The sequence below is a fragment of the Crinia signifera genome, chromosome 1 (genome assembly GCF_055691185.1).
Source record: "Crinia signifera chromosome 1, ASM5569118v1, whole genome shotgun sequence".
Classification (NCBI taxonomy): domain Eukaryota; kingdom Metazoa; phylum Chordata; class Amphibia; order Anura; family Myobatrachidae; genus Crinia; species Crinia signifera.
This window is the reverse complement of record NC_139217.1, coordinates 238,956,182-238,981,271: the sequence shown is the minus strand read 5'-3', so window position 1 is coordinate 238,981,271 and position 25,090 is coordinate 238,956,182. Positions and strand designations below refer to the sequence as shown.

At 47.5% G+C, this 25,090-nt stretch overlaps 1 protein-coding gene across 1 annotated transcript in view; it reads right to left on the bottom strand.

Annotated features, from left to right (window-relative positions):
* LOC146066920 (disintegrin and metalloproteinase domain-containing protein 10-like) overlaps positions 1-21,702 on the bottom strand; it is a 97,588-nt gene extending 75,886 nt beyond the window's left edge. The window contains exons 1-2 of the mRNA XM_083179144.1: positions 21,615-21,702; positions 18,628-18,778 (exon numbers count right to left, since the gene is read on the bottom strand). Coding sequence (XP_083035270.1) covers positions 18,628-18,778; positions 21,615-21,702 — 239 coding nt within the window. The remainder of the gene's footprint in view (positions 1-18,627; positions 18,779-21,614) is intronic.
* Between the last annotated feature and the right edge of the window lie 3,388 nt (positions 21,703-25,090).

Below are 25,090 nucleotides of genomic sequence, written 5' to 3'. Positions count from 1 at the left end.
TTCTGGGTCGCTCCTGGGAGGGATGCGTGTCAAAATCCTTGGTGCCACCTCGGATTTGCGATGTGAGAGGGGTATCAGTCACACACAATATAGAAGTGTCATATATCAAATAAATCAACACAATCTCCTTGTACATGCTAGTCACGTTGTGTAGCACATGGTTTTGTCCATTTGGAAAAAAATGAGCTTTGCAATCAAATGTGTCATGGGGCATCCGTGGAATTGGGTGCCCCATGCAGTGGCGTAACTACCGAGGGTGCAAGGGGTGCAGCTGCTATGGGGCCCGAGGTGTTCAAAGGGCCCGCTGCTCCCCCCCTGCACCCTGTCCCTGTATCCTTTACAGTATGTACATGTATGTGTCAGTGTGCACATACAACTTATGTGTTTGTGTTTCAGTGTGCCCTTAAAAATTATGTATGTGTGCACTAGTGTGCCCTTACAATGTATGTGTGTGTGTCCCAGGTGCCTATACAATGTGTGTGTGTGTCAGTGTGCCCCAGGTCCTTATACAATGTATATGTGTGTGTGCGTGTCAGTGTGCCCCTGGTCCCTATACAATATGTGTGTGTGTGTGTGTGTGTCAGTGTGCTCCTGGTCCCTATACAACATGTGTGTGTCAGTGTGCCCTGGTGCCTGTGTACTCCTGTAGCCTGTTCAATTTAAGTGTATGTGTTGGAGGATGTAGCAGCTATTCCACACTGCAGTAAAGTATGCCCCAGTTCGACCTACTCCCTGCAGTGCTAAGATCGCAGGAATTTAGAGGGTGGGCCTAATGCAGTGAAGTGCTCGCCCCCTTCAGAAACCTGTGGCTGTGCTGTAGTCAGGTAGTGCTTCACGATTTTGCTATGGGGCCCACGAAGTTCTAGTTACGCCTCTGGCCCCATGTGTCTCTATTGGGCACCCATGGAATTATACAGCACATATGGGGGAACCCATGGAATTATACAGCACACATGCGGGCACCTCTGGACTGATACGGGACACTGGGCAGCACAAATGGACTGATATGGCACACAACACCCCTTGCAGGTAAAAAAAAACAACATTTTTTATTTTAATAAAAAATTGGGGGCAGCTCCCTTTTACTGATACGGGACACTGGGCAGCAAAGCTGGACTGATATGGGACACTGGGCAGCACAACTGGACTGATATGGGACACTGGGCAGCACAGCTGGACTGATACCGGGCAGCCCTGCAGTAAAAAAAAAAATATATTTTTTACAGAGAGCCCCTTACTTGTCCCCCACAGCAGTCCCATATAGCAGCCCCCCTTAGTAGTGCCACAGAATAGTACCCTTAGTTTATTCCACAGTAGTTCCCCCTTGGTAGTTGTTCCCTAGCAGCTCAGTAGTTCCACCTTAATAGTTGTACCTGGCCGCTCAGTAGTTCCCCCTTAATAATGGGACCCTGGCCGCTCAGTAGTTCCCCCTTTAGTTTGCTCCACCCCCCCCCTGCAGCCCCATATCAGAGTGACCTGTCAGCCCCTTGCAGCCCCCATATCAGACTTCCACCTCTGCAGCCCCCTCTGCAGACAGCACAGACACATCCATGCTGTGTGACTTTCACTTGCTGAATGAAGATGGCGCCGGAGCTGGGACTTATATAGCAATCCGGTCTTGTGAGAATCCGACGCCGGGTGATGATGTTTTGGCCTCATTTTGTACTCTGAAAGATTTGAAACATCGAACTCCTTGGATCCGACCTAGTATTAAGTAGGTTTAGGGGGTTCGGATCTCTAGGATCTGAACCCGCTCATCTCTAAAATACAACAAAAAAAAAACTGAACAAAAAGTGTGTCTGTGTGTGTGTGTATATGTGTGTGTGTGTGTGTGTGTGTTTGAAGGGGTTCTACTCTGAAATTGGCAATAACAGCATTAAGCTATGCTAGCCAAGGCTGGTGGGCAATGTCACTAAATCAGGAAAATAAACAGCGAAAACCCCTTACATTACCAATCATCCCCAGGTTGGTCAGCATTAAGCTTTATTTCCATAGGAAAAAACACCTACATACAAAATAACTATCCCCAAATGCCTGCAGTGCCCAACCCTCATTCTCTCCTCATAGCACTATTTCTGTATGTATTGCAGTTATGTTTCTGTCTCCTATATCCATGGGTGGATTCAGAGGGGGGCCCCTGGGCACATGCCCCCCTGTCATTTCAGACATAACTTTCCAATGAATCCAGCCTTGTGTCACTAGCCCCCCCGGAACCGGAGATACCAACGTTTTCCCCATATGATAATTTGGGACCCGCTAATTCCGACCCCCACCTGGTTCTGACGGCTGCCAGTTCTCCCACTGGCATTACAGAAGTTCGTGGTTGATTTCATTCGAATACAAATCGCTGGGCCTTTAATTTGATACCAGGTTGGTCTATATGGAGTTGATTGGTTCTGGAGATACAGTATTGAGGGTAAACTGATTGTTTTATTTCTGAAATGTAATTTCATGGCTGTTCATGTTCTTTGAGGGCAGATTACTCTGGAACCAAACGGACCAGTTTCACAGGACCAAGATCATTCAAAGGGCTTCAATATAACTCTTGTAGGAGTAGTAGTAGTAGTAGTACGTTTATTTATAAGGCGCCGCAAAGTGTCCGCAGCGCCGTACATAGGTCAGTTGGTTCCGAAGATATAGCCAGTTAAACAATATAGCCGGTTAAAGGGGCGGGGGAGAAGGTCGGTGGTTTTCTCTCCCCTTCCCACCCGAAAATGCAGGGACTAGGCTGGTGTGGAAGGGGCCAACCCAGGAATGATCCTGAGACCATATTCCTAGGTAAATCCCTGCATTTTCTGGTGTGAAAGGGGTATTATTTCAAATAGCCTGGACCTGCAGTGCTCTTAAAATGGCTGGTCAGCCTCCCGAGCTCTGCCCGGCTGTCAATGGCTGTCACTTCTGCCCAGCGGCGGCTGTCCCCCAGTAACCATGAGCATGTATTCCCCCTTGGCAATGAGCATGTAATCCCACATGGCAACGAGCAACGAGCATGGAACCCCTGGCAATGAGCATGGAACCCTTGGCAATGAGCATGTAGGTAAACATCACTTATGTGGCATAATTTTTAATAGGCATTATGGTGTTTGGCATGTTATGGACATTATGATGTGTGGCTTAACAAGCTCCTGGGGGTCCCACTGTGGGTCTGAGGACGCCTGCCGTCGCCAGCGGGAGGCTGCGGAGTCGGGGAGACTGTGTACAGCCGCCCGCGGATTGCGGCCTACCCGCGGCCTAGAAGCCGGGGCCTAAATTTAGCTAATCCCCCGCACCGCGGGCTCCACAGCGGGCGCGAGCCGCCGAATCGCTCAAGCAGCCCCTGCAGGCTGCCCCCCACACTGGGTTTCCTCCGGACACCCCCCAGGCTGAAAAACGAGGGGTGAGTGGCCTCTTCTACCCCTTAATCCTCTCCCTGCAACTCCTATATAAAGCGGCGGCCATCTTGGTTGTGGCACTCGCAAGCTGCACTGGATCCACAGCTCAGAAAAGAGGCACTTAAACACTCAGTGCCCTCAACTCCCAAACAGTAAAGCCTCCACTCCTCTAACCCCTCTTCCCTGACCCCCAGCTACCTGCAGCCACTACCACTGGGGCCAATTAGTCTGACTGTTTGCCCCATCAGCCCAAACTGTATGGTACACCGGCGACCATCTTGGAGGCACACTTCATTTAAATCCACCTTCCCCTGTAATTATATTTCACCTGTGCCTCCCTCCACAACATCAGGATTCCGTGGCCCTCCGGTTCCACGGGCAAAGCTACATATACGCCGCCTGTGGGGTGGACCCGCAGCCGGGAGGACCCCCCTCCTACTGTATCTCTCCCCCTGCATCACCTCACCAGCCTGGCTGCGGGAGCCTGCGGGACAACACAGCAAGCTTTTTCCTGATGGCTCCCTACAAGCTTAGTGGATACGGCTGCCATTAACCTGCTGCATTCTACTACCCCCTCCACAAATCCTGTATCGTAATTACCTACGGGGGCAGTATCCATACTCCTGAGCAGCTGACCCCTCAATATGTGATTACCTGATGATGCCCTTAGGCCCGGAGCCTCGTTAATATTTTCTAGCAAACCGCAGTCTTTTAGCCTTCTGTCCCACCACAACCCTGTCAATCTTACAACCGATCTATCCTGACAGCTTATAACAACCCCATTTCGGCACCCACCATGCCTAAAGGCCAACGCAAACAGGGGAACTCAGATTCCGCTCAGAGTATAAGAAGATTCGCATTCTCAGCAGACAAAACACAGAAAAGCTCTACTACATCAAATCATGAGCAGTCAGACTCTGATGAATCCGACAATTCCCCTCTCACTAGAGGCGACCTTCGTTCTCTACTCCGCGAAGTTCAGGAGACAAGACGCTCTGTCCAGGCAGTCCAAGCCGAAGTACGAGAGGCAGTAAATGCTCTTAAGACTGATCTCAACGACCTTGGTGACAGGACGGAGCACTTCCTCCTTCCTTTCTCCCCGCCAGGTCCCTAGAGGAGGCCCAGCGCCTCTTGACATCCATGGGACTATCCATGCCTCCCTCAACCAATGATACCATCCCCGAAAGTCAGTCTTCCAGTGCATCTGCCCCGACCAATACCCCTAGGAAGTCCCTGAACCGGGATTGGTCACAAGTCCCCTCTTCAAGGTTATCCGCTTCTTCGGGACCTCCACCCTGAACTGTCAACCAGCGACTGAGTGCTCCGAAACTACTATGTCCGGAAGAACATGCACAATGTTAGTCGGACATGAAGGTTTATTAGATATGTTGTTTGCCCCTATGGCGCTGCCCTAATGCTAGAATGTTAACATTTACTGTGCTCCCCGTTACAGTCCTAGACTTAGCACTGGCCAGCAGCCATATTCGGTGGCTTTCGGACTACTACATTTAGCTAAGGTTTGGCTAAATATATGCTACAATTCTTGCCAGCTTCTATAAAAAGTTAATTCCCTCCACTATTTAGTCCTTCCCATAGGGAAATACCTTATACAATGGTGGAAATAGAGTTATTATACATAAACATATTATTCACCTTTACTGAATGTTCTTGTTACATATTTACTACTTAATACGTATTATTGGCTCCGGGCCAGAACTGGATTTTCCGGCCTAACAGTTTGTTATGCCCCTGGACACCCCAGGCCATGCCCCCTTAGATGGGCTATTTGCCCATGACCGGTCTCAGTCACATAGTGACTCCCCCCCAGTCTCCCCTGACCGGCAACCCAGACCAGTAGCCCCTCTGCCTGGTCTTCCACTTCCCCTAGACCCCTTACTACCCCTGGTTGTTTATGTTTGCCTTTCTCTCTTTTCCCCCTTCCCTAAACTCAGGGTCACCCTCATCATGTTTTATTGTATGGGCTTGTTTGTATATGGTGCATGTTTCTCCCCTTGCTCCCTAGGTGCAGCAGGATGTCTTAGAGGAGGATCCGAGGTGGACCACAACAACCTCAACTATGACCTTTAGAATCTATTCTCAAAACGTCAAAGGTTTGAACTGCCCCTCCAAACGTACTAAACTTTACATGTCACTCAAACGCTCCAGGAGTGATCTAGTCTTTCTACAGGAAACCCATTTCAGGAAATCCCTACACCCAGAATTAAAATCGAAAATATACCCACTTACTTTCCATGCATGTGACTCCTCCCAGAAGAAACGAGGGGTCTCGATCCTACTAGCCTCCCACCTAACATTTGTCCAAGATAATATATACGCAGATAAAGAGGGTCGCTGGCTTATTTTGACAGGGAAGCTAAATCAAACCTTATGCACCCTAGTTAATATTTATGCCCCTAATCAAAACCAAGCACATTTTTTTTTTAAAATGGACGCCTTACTATCTAAATACGCTCAAGGGGCCATAATTATGGCAGGCGATTTTAATGAAGTATTAGATAATAAGATAGACCGCTCCTCTACCCCTGACAAGACTGCACCAAAATCTATATCCCCAGCCTCAAGGACCTTACTCTCCCTCCTCAAACGTCACCTTCTATTTGATTCCTTCAGACTTATTGACCCCTCAGCAAGGGACTACACATACTACTCGTCGACGCATAAAACCTACTCTAGGATCGATATGATCCTGCTAAGTAGAGATCTCTCGCTTAAAATTACCTCAGCTGACATACACCCCAAGATATGGTCGGACCACAATCCCATTACTGCTGCGCTAGCATCGATTGCTGCACGCCCTCCCTCAACAGCTTGGAGAATAAACGATTCACTTCTACATAATCCTGTATACACAGACCAAATCAAGACCTGTTTACTTGATTATTTCCAACTTAATGACTCTCTTGACATATCACCGCAGACTCTCTGGGAGGCCCACAAGGCAGTCCTCTGAGGACACCTCATTAGCATGACTTCTAGACACAGAAAACTCACCGAAACCCACCTGGCCTCATTAACGACCAAACTACACTCCCTTGAACTGCAACATAAGCTATCCCCATCCCCGTCCCTCCTGGAGTTGTTAAACAAGGCCAAATTAGATCTTTCTACGTTTCTCTCGGAACGCACAGCCAAATCCCTACAGAAACTAAATCAGGTATTCTATGAAAAAGGGGACAAGGCCGATAAACTACTTGCCTCCAGGCTTAGAACTAAAAACTCACGTAATAATATCCTAGCAATTAAAAATGGAACAGAAGAATTATCCAATTCCCCAACACTATAAATAAGGAATTCCAAACATTCTATTCAAATTTTTACAACCTGCACAAGAACACAGCAAATATCAGTCACACTGACGGAGCCATTGACAAATTTCTTCGGAAAGCCAACCTCCCCTGCCTCTCTGAACAGGCATCCCTTCAATTAAACAAAGATATCTCCGAGGATGAGATAGCAATTGTCCTGAAGTCTCTGAAGCCGTCGAAGGCCCCAGGCCCCGACGGCTTCTCAGCATCCTACTATAAGAAATTTGCCCATATTCTATCGCCCCGCCTTAGGACCCTGTTTAACACAGTGTTACATGGCTCCAAATTCCCCTAATCCATGTTAGAAGCTAAAATAATTATCATTCACAAAGAAGGTAAAGATCCCCAAGAATGTGCAAGCTACAGACCAATCTCACTGTTAAACTTTGATATATGCCAAAATCTTAGCTACTCGTCTGAATGGCGTTCTTCCAGGTCTGATCCACTATGACCAGGTCGGTTTCATTCCTGGAAGACAGGCTAGAGATAACACGAGGCGTACAATAGATCTCATTCAAATTCTAAATCATAGACAGTCCCCCTCGCTAGTCCTAGCCCTTGACGCTGAGAAAGCGTTTGATCGCATCTCATGGCCATTCTTGTTTAAAACCCTACAAACTTTTGGTATAAAAGAATTCTTCTCAGCAATTTCAGCTCTATACTCCTCCCCAACAGCGAGAGTTTTGACCAATGGTACCCTATCAGACCCATTTCCACTAACCAACGGCACAAGACAGGGTTGCCCGTTATCCCCTCTCATGTTTGCCTTGGTCATTGAGCCTCTTGCCGCCATGATCAGAATGTCAAAAGATATTCGCGGAGTTGAAGTTGGGTCCCATGACTTCAAAATCTCGCTCTTTGCGGACGATGTCTTATTAACACTCACCCACCCCCAATCCTCCCTGTCTGCTCTATACTCTATTATAAACGAATATGGCCACCTCTCTGGCTATAAGATCAACTTCTCTAAATCCGAAGCTCTGTCTCTACATATCCCCCAAGGATTAAAAACCTCCCTCGCCTCTACATTCCAATTTAAATGGCAACCTCGTAAAATTAAATACCTAGGAGTCTTTATAACCTCACGCTACGAATTTCTATATTCTGAAAACTACCCACGTCTCTTAAATAAACTCAACAAGGATCTTGCACTCTGGAGAACCTATATTATCTCATGGCTTGGTAGGATTATTACTACAAAAATGACTATCCTCCCCCAACTTCTCTACCTATTTCAGACACTCCCAGTAAAAGTCCCAGAGAAAGTATTACGGGAAATTCAAGCATCCTTAACCAGATTTATTTGGAACGATAAACCCCCTAGATTGGCTTTCAACACTCTTAAACTTCCCAGAGCAGCAGGTGGGCGAGGGCTACCGGATGTCAAATCATACTACTTAGCAAGCCACCTAAGCCAAATAGCTGCTTCATTCGCGCCAACGGGTACACTAGCATGGTTAGACCTTGAATCCTCAGTATTGGGGATCCGCTCCCTCGCCTCCATCTGGGGCCTATCAAAAACTTTAAGACAGCCCATCAGGTGCCTGCTCCCTTCCCTTAGATTCTGCATCAATCTCTGGAACTACTCCTTCCCCAAATTTAGCCTCTCTTCCTCCCCCTCCCACATTACCCCCCTATGGGACAACCCAGAATTCCCACCGGGATGTGCACCTAACCAATTTAAAGCGTGCTATAATGTGGGTATCAAACTGGTATCAGACCTCTATGTTAAGAACTCGCTGGTATCTTTAGATGACCTTAAAACTAAATACCCCTCACTGACTCCCCTCTTCTATGAGTATTTTCAGATCCGCCACTTTGTCAACTCAATCCACCACACCAGTCCGATAACAGCTCCTACCCTATTTGAACGGGAATGTATCGTGAACCCTATGGGCAGGGGGATGATCTCCCGAATATACTCTATCTCAATAGAAGCTACAGCTCCCAAGCGGACCCGCCATGAGCTGGAGTGGGAAAGGGATCTTGGTCCCCCCCCAGACGATATGTGCTGGGGCGAGGTGAGAGAGGGAATTGCCAAAAGCTCAATTTCCACACGCATAAAAGAAACCTCCTACAAACTATATTATAGGTGGTATTATACCCCTGATAGGTTGTCCAAAATCTTTCCCTCGGCTACTCCGGTCTGTTGGTGGGGCTGCGGGAGAAGAGGAACTCTCTACCATATCTGGTGGACATGCCCCATCATAGCCACCTTTTGGTCCCAGGTCCTAGACCTGCTGAGATCTCTTTCTGGCATTGCAATTACCCTGGACCCGTGGTCCTTTTTACTAGCCCGCCCCTTTCAGAACCTAGACCCTCACTTGAATAAACTGTTCTCTCATGTGTTAGCCGCTGCAAAATCACTTGTTGCCAAAAACTGGAAATCACCCTCTCCCCCTACCCTGCAGGCACTACATAACTATATTGGTTATATAGCAAACATGGAAAAGATCAGCTATTACCTCCACGACTGCCCCCATAAATTTGCTTTAATCTGGAATCCCTGGTTACTAGCAAACCACCCTACCTCTAACCGTGTCTATCAGGCCACATGAGAGCTGTCGATAACCCTTTGGCGTCCTGCCCTCGGATCCTCCTCCTGCCTCTATGTCCCTGTTGGTATGGCTATTATAACGTATATATGTCTTCTCATTTGAAATCCCCAGTCCTATTTGTATTTTGATATTCATCACTGCTCTCGAGCTTTCTGTCACCTACGAAATTCATCATAACCTACTTATTGCTTTCTCTCATGTCTTGACCCTCCCCCCCTTCTCCTTTCCTCCTCCCCCCTCTGTATCCTTTCTAAGTACAACTGTTGTATTAAAACATTTGAGCTATCTGCGTATAGCGTTTACTGTCCTTACATGTAAAATGTTCACCTAGCTCTACTTGTTTAAATAAAGAGTTTAAAAAAAAAATGGTTTTCATATAAATTATTTGATTATCCTCTGCTGCGGAACAACACAATGGCATATTTTAAGAGCCATAGACATTCATTTATAACTGTCTCACTTGAACTAAACGTGGTCAACTGTAGATACCGCTTCATATAGGGTTAAAGTATACTTTGTGCTTAATTATCGCTCTAATAAACACATCTAAATAATATATTTTCTTTGCCTCATTAAATTCAAACAACAGGCTGGAGTTTTATCTCTCATCAGACACATAGGGTGAAATGTAATAGGATGAGAGATTCAGAAAGTGAGAGATTTGGTAAGAAATCTCCAGGTTTTTTTAAACCGGCAATCATTTACTCTGCACATCCAGTTTGATTTTGAAGTGTAATCATTTACACTTCAAAATCAAACTGGCTGTGCAGAGTAAATGATTGCCGCTTTAAAAAACACCTGGAGATTTCTTACCAAATCTCTCACTTTCTGAATATCTCACCCTATTACATTTCACCCATAGGGTGAGGTTTAATATGATGAGAGATTCAGAAAGTGAGAGATTTGGTGAGAAATCTCCAGGTTTTTTTAAAGCGGCAAGTGTAAATGATTCCCGCTTTAAAAAAACTGGAGATTTCTTCCCAAATCTATCACTTTCTGAATCTCTCATCCTATTAAATATCACCCAGTGTTTCTTCACAATAAACTCTGCGGTAGCCACTGCTTGATATATTTGTTATTCATACCTTGTGGAAAACTGGGGCGAGATTTATTGTGTTGACCGTTTTTCCGAAAATGCGATTTTTGCTCAAATCGCCCTGTATCGCCGTTTTTTAAAATCGCATTTCTTCTTAGAAATCACATATTTAATGAGGAGTGTATTCCGGCATGAAAAGTGCGAGAAAGTGCGATGTAGGGCGATTTTCGGGATGAAAAGTGCGATTTTTTAGTCATGAAAAGGTGCGATTTTGTTAAAATGTGCGATTTTGTGATGAAAAAAAAAATTGGCGTGAGGTCCCCCCTCCTGTACATAACCAGCCCCGGGCTCATTGAGCCGGACCTGGTTCCAAAAATACGGGGGACAAAAAGCGTAGGGGTCCCCCGTATTTCTGAAACCAGCACCGGACTCTTGGACCGGTCCTGGATCCAAAAATACGGGGGACAAAAAATCTGGGGGTCCCCCTGTGATGATCCCGGGGTCATGCAGCAGCGCAGCGCGACTTATGCCTCACGCAGAGCCCCGGGGTCACTCCGAGTTCCAAAGATCGCACAGGAATACACAATAGCAAAGGTACAAAAGTATTACCTTTATTTTACACACGGGTTATACATGTAAAATCAGCAATTACAGTCTATATACATTATATACAGAAAGGCCATCAGTATTAGTCACGTTATCAGAACCTTACCACGACACCACTCAGGTTAGCTTCAGCTGGACAGGACCCGCAAGTCCACAACTTCCAGCGCTGACGCTCAGTCACTTCTCTCTCCTCTCTCCCTGCAAACACCCACTTACATCCCAAAGGCACCCCTCTCCCCCTCCCTCAGGAATTCTTAACCCTTCCTATGCTGGGTGCAGTTGCATAAATGTAACAGGGTCTCCTATTACCTGTTCAGGGGCTGATTAACTCGCTCCCTTCATCTGGCTTTGTAGCTTGTGTATGTGAGGGATTTCACACCTTCATGTAAACAGATCTCTTCTCTGGAGACTGACCCTGGTGTTATCCATCCTTTAGCTTCTTGTTATTTGGGGGGGAAGTGGATGTCTCTGCCACTACCTGTTGTCTCTGTTACTAAACAGCCTATAAAGAGGCCCTTTGATCCCTGAACCAAAAACTATACACAAACTGACCAGGTTCTAATCTAAGCATTTGGTCACCATTTGTCTCCACATATACAGTTACATTATTTAAGTAATACGCCTTTGGGAAGACTGCCATAATTAACATCAGAGTCAGAAATCCCTTATTCATGATACCATCGCAGTTTACTAAGAACATTACCTGGAGGCAGTGACGTAACCACGGGCAACGCTGATCCTCCCTCCCAGTTTCTCCTGTGCCCAGAAACTATCTTCTTGCCTTCATATGCATATGTAACAGTATGGGATACAGTATATAAAGCTTTGGGAACATATTACAGTCATTTACATAACATGAGGGAATATTTCCCTCCAGTAGCACACATACTCAGCCTAATGGAATAACCTGTTTGGATTATTCAGTATAACATCCTATTATTGTCCGACATACCGCCCTGTGATGTCCCCTGTATACAGCAGTCTGGGGAACACAGCTCAGATATAAATACAGTCAGTGATAATATCTGGTTATCGCCGGCATTTTGCAATTCTCTTTGCTGAAGCGCAGAAAGAGGCGGGAGAACAACATATGACGGAAAGGGGCGTGGCCTGGTTTCGTCACACAGCACCCCTGTTGTTTACCGCCGCTGCGATTCACGGCTACACAATGTCCCTGCGTATTGCTTATCCCTGGCCCTCCTGGGCTCAGCCATTCACAGTTTGGCGCACAACCTCCAGTGCTCCTGGTACAGGGTTTTCCACTGTCAGGTGGGAATGTTTCCTCCTTGCCTTCCCTTTTGGTTGTTCCTCCTCCCCCCGCCTCTGGCGCAACTGGGAGGGGCCCGATGTGCGCATGCAGACCAGCATCAGGGAACCTGGCCGCTCTTAACAACAGTGCTGATGTTGGCTGCAGAGGAGCGGCGGGTACCGACAATGTCCCTCCCTCAAACGCCTTCACATCCACCCCACTTGGGTCTAAAACCTCCCCCAGCCCCTGAAGCTGCTGGGCCTCCCCTGGGCAACCTTCCATCCATGTCTGTTCATCCACCTTGCAGGGCCTCAGCACACTCTGCCCCCACCTCAGCAGTAGGCAGTGGCCCAGGGAATTCTCCTTCACACCATGGCTGCAGAAGAGCAGGGGGTATCCGCAATCCTTCCCCGGCTCTTCCCTCAAAAGCCCCCACAAACACCTCCCCCAGTTCTAGATGGTCCTCTGGACCCTTACGTGATGATTTAAGGGCCTTGCTGGTGGGATCCTTTTCCCCCACCTCCCAGGGCCTGAGCACACCCAGCCTCCACCTGCCCTCAGCAGCAGGCAGCGGTCCTGGGGATTCTCCTTCACACAATGGCTGCAGAGAAGCAGGGGGTATCCGCAAGTCTCCCCCTGATTTACCCACAATCCCCCCCCCTTGGGTCGAACACCTCCCCCAGCCCTTTGAACAATAACTGCTGGGCCTCCCCTGGGCAAACTTCCATCTTCCCCAGGGTGCACTGCTTCCCCAGCCTGGCTATGAGAAGGACTGGTGGGGTGGCATTGTACGGCAGCACTGCTGGCATCTCCCTTACAGCCCCAGGTGCAAACTCACATTCTCTTGCTCGTGCCATGCTGGGTGGTGAGGTGTCTTTCTCTGAGGCGAAGGGGGGTGATGAGCTATGCCTCTGACCATCCCCTCCATGTTTGCTTGCGTGGCTGCCTGTTTGCTGCAGCGGCTCCCCGGGCACATAATTACAGTCAGTCACTCTTGCAGGGGACTCATAGAAGCGCTGCACCCCAGCCTCTACTCCCTGCTCTGGCACCCCAGTCACATACCTGCCCTTTGACTCCAGATCCTCCTGGCTCTGATGGCTAAGTGGGAACTGTCCTGGATAATCCTCCTGGGGTGGTAGAGTGGCAGAGCGCACCCCAGACACACTTCCTTCCATCTCCCCCTTCTGAATATGCTGGGGCTCCTGGGGCAAGATGCCCTCATTCGCTGGGCCGCTGGTGGTCATGTAGGGGAGAAGTACTGCCCCCTCTGCTGGGGCACAATCATTGTAGACCCCCTGGCCGCTAGTTTCAAAGTCTCCATCTCCCACATCTGCAAAAGGGAAGATGTACTGCCATTCTTCCTGGGGTGCCATTTTTGGGTGCACCCCCATCCTTTGGCTAGCTGCTTGGAGCAGTGGCTGACCACTGCTTTGTACCTCCTGTGGCGAGGACTCAGCCATCACAGTCCCAGCCTCCGAGATCTGCTCTGCTCTGGGGCTATTCTCTGGGGCAGCCCCTGCACTGCATACTGGCACTGCTCCATCTATCACGGGCTCCGTGTGCACCAGTCCATCATCACCATGTGGGGCCACAGTGCCCCGCTCAGCCACACTACTTGGCACAATGCAAGGGGAATAAATATCCTCTTCCCGATATCCATCTGCCACAATCACAGTCCATGATGTTAGGGCTCCTTTAGAGTCCGGGGTCCCTGGTGCGATATCACAGGGACACTCCACAGCTAGTTCCTCATTTCCCAACTCACTGAATGGGAACAGTTCTGTGATTTCTCCCTGTGTCAGTGGGGGATCTAGTTCTGTGGCTCTCTGAGGATGCATAAGCTGCAGCAGCCGACGTTCCTCTGCCTCCCCCCGCTGACACTGGTCCAGCCACTCTGGGGAATTCAGCTGCCCCTGTGCCCGGGCGACCCTCTCTGCATTATCATAACAGTGCAGGAGACACTGCAACTGCTCCTGGACACTTCTTAGTTCTCCTGGACACAGGACACAGTTCCTATACACGCTGAATGCATGTAGCGGGTCCTCTTGTTGCTCGTACACCCATCGGATAAGCGTGCAGTGTGAGCGGCCTTCAGGGGGTGTGCTGCATCGTAGCCTCCATTCGTCAGTTAGGTCCTCCAGACTCATTCTTGCTAATGGAGCTCCAGATTCTGCAGGCCACAGTTCCTCTGCCTCCCCCCCTGGGATCTCGGTAGTGGACCCCTCGGTCATCCACCCCGGTGGCACCATCAACTCCTCCTCCCTTTGAGTTCTCTTCGCGGGCTCCTTCCCAGGAACCACTTTACCCGGTGCTGGCACGCTGGCCTCAGCGATCCGGCTTCTATGCATTAGCTGATGCGTGGCGTTACTTACTTCTGTGACAAAAGCCTTCCACGCCACCGTATGCAGCAGGTTTCCTGCAGCAGCCTCAGATACATACTGCTCAAATTCATCGGTCAGGTAAGCTGCTTTCTCCTCTGTAGTAGCTCCTGTCCATACATTAATCCACCGATATGCTGCTTCCCAATCCTCCCAGAGGGGCTGCATCAGCGTGGATGGGCTTCTCCAGTCCCATTCCTCAGCCAGACGACTCCATGACGATTCCTCATCTATGAGTCTCACTGCTCTGGGTGACTGTGGGCACCTCTTGCCTCTCTTTGGACGTCTCTGTCCTTTTCCTGGAGCCATTCTCCACACGGGCTGCACTCGTAGAGCTTGGTCAGCGTCACTTGCTGGACCCCCTTACGTCAGCTTCCGCTTCTGGGCCACGGCACACTCCGCCGTTCCCTCGCTTGCAGGGATTGTCCCCTGGACAAGCCGGCACTTAAGCGGAATTTTTCCCTCGCTTAATGCCCTCGCAAAGTATACTTTTTCTTCTCACCGGCATCCTTGTTAGGAACAATGGTTACCAGGTCCCTCAAACATGAGCTAATACTGGCCAATTACTGGCTATTGTGTTTCCAGAGCCTGGTCGCATCAAGATACGAGCCCCTAGCTCTCCCTCCTTTGGGTGTGCGATCCCCACCGCTTGCCACCAATTGTGAAGATCCCGGGGTCATGCAGCAGCGCAGCGCGACTTATGCCTCACGCAGAGCCCCAGGGTCACTCCGAGTTCCAGAGATCGCACAGGAATACACAATAGCAAAGGTACAAAAGTATTACCTTTATTTTACACACGGGTTATACATGTAAAATCAGCAATTACAGTCTATATACATTATATACAGAAAGGCCATCAGTATTAGTCACGTTATCAGAACCTTACCACGACACCACTCAGGTTAGCTTCAGCTGGACAGGACCCGCAAGTCCACAACTTCCAGCGCTGACGCTCAGTCACTTCTCTCTCCTCTCTCCCTGCAAACACCCACTTACATCCCAAAGGCACCCCTCTCCCCCTCCCTCAGGAATTCTTAACCCTTCCTATGCTGGGTGCAGTTGCATAAATGTAACAGGGTCTCCTATTACCTGTTCAGGGGCTGATTAACTCGCTCCCTTCATCTGGCTTTGAAGCTTGTGTATGTGAGGGATTTCACACCTTCATGTAAACAGATCTCTTCTCTGGAGACTGACCCTGGTGTTATCCATCCTTTAGCTTCTTGTTATTTGGGGGGAAAGTGGATGTCTCTGCCACTACCTGTTGTCTCTGTTACTAAACAGCCTATAAAGAGGCCCTTTGATCCCTGAACCAAAAACTATACACAAACTGACCAGGTTCTAATCTAAGCATTTGGTCACCATTTGTCTCCACATATACAGTTACATTATTTAAGTAATACGCCTTTGGGAAGACTGCCATAATTAACATCAGAGTCAGAAATCCCTTATTCATGATACCATCGCTGATACCAACGCTGATCCTCCCTCCCAGTTTCTCCTGTGCCCAGAAACTATCTTCTTGCCTTCATATGCATATGTAACAGTATGGGATACAGTATATAAAGCTTTGGGAACATATTACAGTCATTTACATAACATGAGGGAATATTTCCCTCCAGTAGCACACATACTCAGCCTAATGGAATAACCTGTTTGGATTATTCAGTATAACATCCTATTATTGTCCGACATACCGCCCTGTGATGTCCCCTGTATACAGCAGTCTGGGGAACACAGCTCAGATATAAATACAGTCAGTGATAATATCCGGTTATCGCCGGCATTTTGCAATTCTCTTTGCTGAAGCGCAGAAAGAGGCGGGAGAACAACATATGACGGAAAGGGGCGTGGCCTGGTTTCGTCACACCCCCTGTATTTTGAAACCAGCACCGGGCTCCAACAGCCCGCAGTGTCATGCCACAGCCGGGGGACACTTTTTACACAAGGTCCCCCGGCCGTACCATGAGCACCGTGGCTGGTCAGCCTTGGACGGGGTACCTGGAGGAGTGGGGACCCCCCCAATAAAGGGGTCCCCCCCCCAGGCTTCACCCGTCCAGGGCTGAAGCCGGGGCTGTCACCAGCATCCCTGGCCATTGGACGCCTGCCTGATAGGGTTAATATCACATTCCTAACATTGCTTAATACAGGAGAAATACAAGTGCCAGCAGACCTCCCCCGCAAGCTGGGACTTGGAGAACCACAAGTCCCAGCATGTGGGGCATTAATGGGCCCGCTGGGACTTGTAGTCCACCTGTAAAAAGAATGTTAAAATAAAGCACACACACAGAAAAGTAAAACTTTATTACATACACACATCCACACACCTCACTTTTACACCGCTATACATACCGATCCAGGATCCAGCGCTGGTCTCCCTTCTGCTGCAGAGCCTGTCAGCCCGCACTATCAGCGGGGACAACCGGCTGTCTCCGATGCAGCTAACAGCTTCTGTCGCGCTGTCCCAGGCTGAGAGCGTCTCCGGCTTATGTGTCTCCATGGAGACGCATAGCTCAGCCAATCAGGGCTGAGCTATGCGTCTCCATGGAGACGCATCGCCCAGTCACGCTCTCAGCCTGTGTCGCGCTGGGACAGCGCGACAGAAGCTGTTAGCTGCATCGGAGACAGCCGGTTCAGCCCGCTGATAGTGCGGGCTGACCGGCTCTGCTGCAGAGAGACCAGCGCTGGATCCTGGATCGGTATGTATAGCGGTGTAAAAGTGAGGTGTGTGGATGTGTGTATGTAATAAAGTTTTATTAATAACTGCATCCTTCACTTTTGTTGCCAATGTGGGCCTGTGTACTTTAAACACCAGGGCCTATTTTTAATCCCATTCCTGCCCTCTCTCTGCTCTCCTCTCTCTCGCCACTCTCTTAGCATGTACACTGGCACCACTAATCCCCCCCTTGCCCTCCCAAACCCTCTCCTATCATGGTGCCCCCCTGTCATTTTCTCCTGGATCTGCCCCTGCCTATATCCCACCAGCGACTTTGGTCCATTGTGTCTGCCCACATGTTGGGTACATATTAACAGCCCCAGACTTTCAGCATGGGCTGGTAATTCCTGGAGGGAGGGACCCCTTCTTTGGGGGGGTACCCACTTCCCCAGGACCCCTGCCCATGCTGACCAGCCAGGGGGATAATGCTTTGGCTGCGGGACCTTATATAATAAGTGTCCCCCGGCTGTGGCATTACCCTGCTGGCTGGTTGGGTCTGGTGCTGGTTCTTGAAATGCGGGGGACCCCTAGTCATTTTGTCCCCCGTATTTTGGGAACCAGCGCCGGACCTTGAGCCTGGTGCTGGTTTCACCCCTATTTGTCGGGGACCGTGACTTTATGTCACCAGCACCGGCTCAATGAGCCCGGGGCTGGTTATGCTCTGGCGGGGGACCCCGCGCAGCTGTTTTATTTTTAAATTGCGATTTCCTGCAAATCGCACATTTTCAGGACTAAAGAAATCGCATCAAATCGCACCTAGTCGCACTATTTGGGCCGTTTTTTGCATCTCATCAAATATGCGAAAAACGGCCCAATCTTGCGATTTTCAAAAGTGCAATTAGGTGTGGTAAAAATCATGCGGTTTTTACCGCTACACATAGAATGTCACCCCTTGTTTTTACTAGCCATAGTGTGTCACTTCTAATTTTTCCCTACTTCACATTGAATTAATCTTTTTGTGAAATAACCATTCTTTGTATGAATGTATAAAACTGTTGCTTAATCGCTGAATAGTGCTCTGGTTTGTGATGCTTGTGGCAGTACATAAGTAAAAGATGATAATAAGCTTCAAGTAATGTCCAGTAATGGGGGGGGTCAGTAATTTTTGCTAATAATTGCATTTAAGGTGGTGGTTGATTAGAAGACTAGTGTTCATTCTAGCACCCTTTACCTTTCAAAACCTGTGCAGTTCCTCTTTCCTGTCTGGGGTGTCACTTTCTGCTGTGGTAAAATGACAGTTAGGGGCTGACTGGCTGGTGCATTATCACATTCCACTTTACCAGGTATATAACATCTGCCCCATTGTTCTTAGAACTGCACAAATTTGGGGTTTACAATTACAATTGCACGCATTTTATAGAGCTGCTCCCCCTAGTATATCATGTGTTACCTTTTATATGCAAATAGCTCTATGTGTATTATTCTTTCCTCTTCATTTTGAGCTCTTTTTGATCTCTGTTGATGTTGAAGAAGTGTATCTCTATCATATGATAGAGTCTCATAATACTTCAGGAATGGTCTGGTTTTGTCACAATGGCCTCCTAAAAATAATAATAATAATAATAATAATAATAATAATAATAATAATAATAACAAAAAGTAGTACATGCTTCAAAATATACTGTATGCAATGTTACATGCTTCGCAATTTAAATTTGCCGAGTTCTCAGGCCAAAAAAAATGTCTGATCGCAGCCAATCCTATTTGTACAGTGGGTCAACCATAATCGGACAGCTTAGTAAATTTCCCCCATATTTTCTTACTACTCCTGTTGGTTAAGATCACCTCTCGGAGGTTATTCTGGTTCGTGCGGCTGGGCCGTAAGCGTACGTTCCAGGTTTTTTTTTGATCTGCGCATGCGTACCTTCCGCAATGCGCAGGCGCGACGACTCCACAACGCTCACGGACGGGTCTTTCCGTGCGAAAAAACCTGTCCACAAGAGTACGGTCATTGTGAGCGGCATAGGGGCATGTTGAGGGGAGCGGCCAAAATAATGAGGGAAACTGGGTGTAAACATGGGCGTACACGGGGGTGTGCACAAAAAATGTACGCTGCTACTACCGCTCGATCGGCGTAAGCACCGTTCATTTCAGACACAAAACAGGCGGACGCCAACCGCCACCTTAGACCACCCCTACAGATACCGCATGAGAGCGGACGCCTGGGTCTGCTAATTAACGCTGATTACTACTCAAACACATGCACCTGAATGTTATAAGCAATGCTGCAGTCTATTAAGTCCAAACCATTATTTCACTACCTGCAAGCCACACACAGCACTCAAACACATTGGAAGCATATCTTTCTACACTTCTCTACATGTAAAGGTTGGTTTTATTTAAGGTAAGAATCTTTTTAAGACCAGCTTATATATGCTAAGGTAGGTATTTCTAAAACATTTGTACACAATCACTACGTGTTTTCCTATACTTTACACAGCAGCACACTCAATCTACACACGTCGACATATGTTAACGTTTTCACTCTAAAACAAACATATGTTTTGTATTTATGATACAAATACATAAACCACATCTAACACCTACAAAGGATGTTTCTGCAATGTTTTCAGCCCATGGCCACTATTTTGCACACAATCTTTGTATAGCACCCAAAATACATTACTGTACCACTTTCTGCTCTGCTATGAATTAAATTTTTACTACACTCTGGATGTAAAATGTCACCAATCACATTATTGCAATCACATCTCTTTAACAAAGGATTCCTACATCTGCTTATGACACTGAGAAATCATTTTTATGAAAATGTGTTAACATGTTTGTTCACAAGCAATTTCATCATGTTTGGTCGACTCACACATCTTTAACATACCTGTACCAATACATTACTGTTTTTTTAGGGAGGACACATATGCATTCCCAGGGGCGTAACTAGATATTCACAGGCCCCATAGCAAAAGTTTGTAAGGGCCCCTATATAACAAATATTGATGATAAATGTATATAGAAAATATAACTTATACAATAAAGATGGGCCCCCTTCAGCTCTGGGCCCCATAGCAGCTGCACCCCTTGCACCTATGGTAGTTACGCCTTTGTGCATTCCTACACAAATGTACATTTTGATCCCTGTTAGCCTACCTCACCCACTCCATGACGAGAGCATTGTTCTGGACCTGCTTTTACCTACTAATATTGGAGTTCACTCACCTGCACAGAAACTGCTTTCTCACCTATTAAGTTGCTCTGCACATGTGCTGACACAAACTAATTAGCTGGGAAAAGTTGGATATGAACATGTGAATGGCCATGGAGAGGGTTACACATAGGAAACTTCTACAACACTTCAATAAATGCACAAAAATACCCTGGTCAGTAAGTACACATAAATGTATTATTTGTTTCACACAAGAAATTACACATACAACAATTGTGTTTTAATTCTTAAAATAAATTTATTTGCTGTTCAGCATCACAGCTTAGTTCACAATTTAATTTCAGAAAGAAAAAATAAATATAACATATTGTCAAAAATAACAATCAACAACAACAACACAACAGGTTGCATATCTCCAAACATGTGTTACCCTGCAAATGCAATGGTGAGAGAAATGTGGACACCAGAATACGACCTGCAACAACCAGGGAGAATACTAAGCATGATACACACCACCAAAAATAAAACCTGCATTTCTAGAGGTCAAAATAAGGACTTTAATGCCCATTAAAGATAGATTGGATAGATGGCCAACTCAGGAAGTGGATGTCCAGTGCAATTTAAAAATTTGGGGTCCAAACACAAAGGAAGTGAACCAGGTGTCATTCTTTTGGCCCTTTTTTTCCCCTTTTTGGATGGGGCCTTGGGGACAGGGGCCTTTGGCACTGAAGGCTGGCGCCCTCTTCCCCTAGTGGACACAGGAGGGTCAGCAGAGGTGGAAGATTGGGGAGCAGCTTGGGGTGGCCCAGCAGATGGGGGATTGTCCCTTAGGGACCTGGTGGTGGTCAGCAGCTCCGCCAGAATGTCATTCTGGCGGCTGAGTTGTTGGGCAATGCTTTGCATGCCAGCCGCCAGAATGTCATTCTGGCGTTGCATGGCCTCAAACTGCTGGGTGTTGCTCTCCTTCCAATCCCCCATGAATTGCACAAACTGCTGCTGACGGCCTGCAGCCTCCAACCCTTGCTGCCGGATCTTGTCCAGCATCTCGATCCACCTGGCATCAGATGTGGCCTGTGGTGGAAGGTGGTGTGTTGGTGGAGGCTGGACCACTTGCTCCACCTGTGGCTCTGAAGAGGAAGATGCTGCCGGTTGATCAGCTGGTCCTGCTTCTTCTAGGATAATAATTTTAAACAATGTCACCATCACATACACAAAAAAATCTCTCTACCCAAATACAATGCATTACTGTGACTTACCATCAAAAGCAGCAGCAAAAACCTCCATCGAGAGCTCACTATCCATATTGGATATCCCCCTGACCTCGGCAACATCAATTACATCCATTGCCTCCTCCTCCCGGGGGGTATATTCCAAGTTCTCTGGGATAGGCCCCCTCCCGGTGGACATGCTGTGGTTGTACCGGTCAGTCATCTTCCTCTTCAGTGTAGTTTTAAAGTCTGACCACCTACAAGTTAAAACATACAAATATCACCATGAGATATGTTCACCACTGTGCTAGTGAACATCATGACTATGTTACATTTCCTAGTGTGTGTGACCTTATGTTTTTGGTGCTTATGTTTCCCACACACACATTAATGTCTCCATTATGAGGCATTTCAGTGTCTCATCTAATTCATTAGCCCACTAAATGCACATACATATATCACTATGCAGAAATGACATAATCCTTGGACAAATTATGCACCTCCACCTGTAGTGAAACTACACATCCCACCATAGCTTGACAGTGTTTTTTTTTTTTTATTTATTCTTTATTGAAAGTTTCTGACAATTACATACATTCACCTCGACACAACAATACATTACAGTACAATATAACAAATTCATCTTGACAGTGTTGATAATATGGAGTTATTTAACTATGGGAAGACATGCTGGGATGTGTAGATTCACACCAGCTACATGTGCACAGTTTTCACATCCTTGTTTCAGTAGCATCATCTGGAACTTAATACTACAACTCTTTAACAACTACACACTTTCTGTTGTCCCATCACATACTTCACATGAGCAGAAGTGTGCCCATGACCTCACATCACACCAATGGTGCATGTTTCATATATAAATGTGGGTTATTAGACATCGTTGTGTTCACATGTGACATTGAAGTGTAGCAATATCTACAAACACACCTTCCTATTACTATCAAAACATACATGTAACATATGTACACACATATGACATTATCAGGTGGAGCAACACACTTGCCTTTTCTTCACTGATGCCCAGGGCCGGATTAACAATGGGCCTGATGGAGCTACAGCTCCAGGCCCACTCTCCAAATAGAACCATCTTGTAGCTGAGGGCCAGGGCTTTCCAACGAGCCCAGCCCTGCGTCGCTAGCCCCCGGGAACCGGAGATACCGCCAGGCAAACCTGGAACGTTTTCCCCATAGGATAACATGGGACCCGCTAATTCTGACCTCCACCCGGTTCCAACGGCTGCCAGTTCCCCCTCCGGCATCACAGAAGCTCGAGGTTGATCTTAGTAGAGCTCAAATCGCTGGGCCTTCAATCTGATACCAGGTCCATATGGGTTCATTGGTTCTAGAGATATTGCGGGTAAACCAATTATTTTCAGTTCTGAAATGTCATTTCATGGCTGTTCATGTTGTTTGAGGACAGATTTCTCTGGAACCAAACGGCCTAGTTTCACGGGCCCAAAATAATTCGAAGCCTACATGTAAATGGGTCAGTTGGTTCCAAAGATATATCTGTTTTTTTTAAAGGGGGTGGTTTTCTCTCCCCCTCACACCAGAAAATGCAGGGACTAGGCTGGTGTAAAAGGGACCAGTCCGGGAATGTCCCTGCATGATCCTGGGACCATATTCCCGGGTAAGTCCCTGCATTTTCTGGTGTGAAAGGGGTATTATTTCAAATAGCAGTGCTCTGAATACAGCCGGGCAGCCCCCTGCTCTCTGCCCGGCTGTCAATGGCTGTCATTTCTGCCTGGAGTCGGCTGACCCCCAGTTACCACGAGCATGTATTCCCCCTTGGAAATGAGCATGTAATCCCACATGGCAACGAGCATGGAACCCCTGGCAATGAACATGGAACCCCTCGCAATGAACATGTAGGTAAGAAACACTTATGTAGCATAAATTTTTATAGGCATTATGGTGTTTGGCATAATACGTAATGGAGATTATGGTGTCTTTCTTAACATGTAATGGGCATTATGGTGTAAATTTTTAATGCGCGCCAATGTCCCTATTTATGAAGCATATTGTGCATTATTGCTCAATCTGTTTGGTATAGTGCAGGCATGTCCAAACTATGGCCCTCCAGCTGTTGTGAAACTACAAGTCCCATCATGCATTGTCACAGTTTTGCTATTAGGGAATGCTAAAACTATGTCAAGGCATGCTGGGATGTGTAGTTTCACAACAGCTGGAGGGCCACTGTTTGGATATGCCTGGTGTAGTGTGTATTTTGGCTCAATCCATGTGGCACAATGTGAATTTTGCCTTAATCTGTGTGGCATAACGTGAATTTTGGCTCACTCTGTGTGAATTTTGGAAGCCCGGGAGGAGGCAGCCCGGGAGGAGGAAGAGGAGGAGGAGGCCACCCAGGAGGAGGAGGCCACCCAGGAGGAGGAAGAGGAGGCCGCCCAGGAGGAGGAAGAGGAGGAGGAGGCCTCCCAGGAGGAGGAAGAGGAGGCCGCCCAGGAGGAGGAAGAGGAGGCCGCCCAGGAGGAGGAAAAGGAGGAGGAGGCCGCCCAGGAGGAGTAAGAGGAGGAGGAGGAGACATTGGGGCCTGCTGGTGCCCACCCCATATCAACGTCCCCTTCCACCAGCCACTCCCCTACCCCCACCCACACCCCTACCCCCACCCACACCCCACCCCATTTCCAACCCCCCTACAACTCCCCACCACCCACCCCCAACCCTTTCCAATCCCCACTCCAACCCACTACCTCTATCCCAACTCCAATCCCATCCCCCTTGCTCCTGACCCCCCCAACCACCAACACAGGACACCCAACCAGCGGCGAGCAGGATGTCTCCACTAGCCGTAAGTAAATAATGTGGCTAATATTTACCCACACATTTCTACACATAAACAATCACAACAACCACATATGTGTATCCAACATCATCATTAGTTGCAACATATCACTGCAGGTCGACCCTGAGGTGTGGCCTGTCCTTCTCCAGGAACAAGGGTCCCCTTGGTGGATTTTTTGAGTGTGGCCATGCCTCACCCCTTGAATAATTGACATAACAGTACATCCAATGACATATCCTACATTAGTGGTGTTGAAGTTATGTGGGTCCAGGTGTTGTGTAACTAGACTTCCCAGCATGATGTGCAACATTAATTTATAGATTGGTATGATAATAGTGTGTGAGGCCATGCAGATGCATGCTTTACAAACATAGCTGTAGGCCTATAATTTGTACAACAATGTCCTACATTTTAAATAGTAAGGAGTGCTTAAGCCGCAACAATGTCATTACCCTTAAATAGCACAGCCTAATTGTGAGGTTAGAGGTGAGTCCCCCAACACAAACCTACCAATTGGGATACAGCATACATTCATCCAAGAAGGAGGAATTTATTTAATGTTATGTAATATGTACAGTATGTGTGTGTGCACATATTAGATTTTAGTACTGTGATTACAGCAGACCCATCTTCAATGTAGTTGAAAAATGTATGTGGCCTTCACACTTAACTCACAACTTGGTATTATGTTAAAATACAAC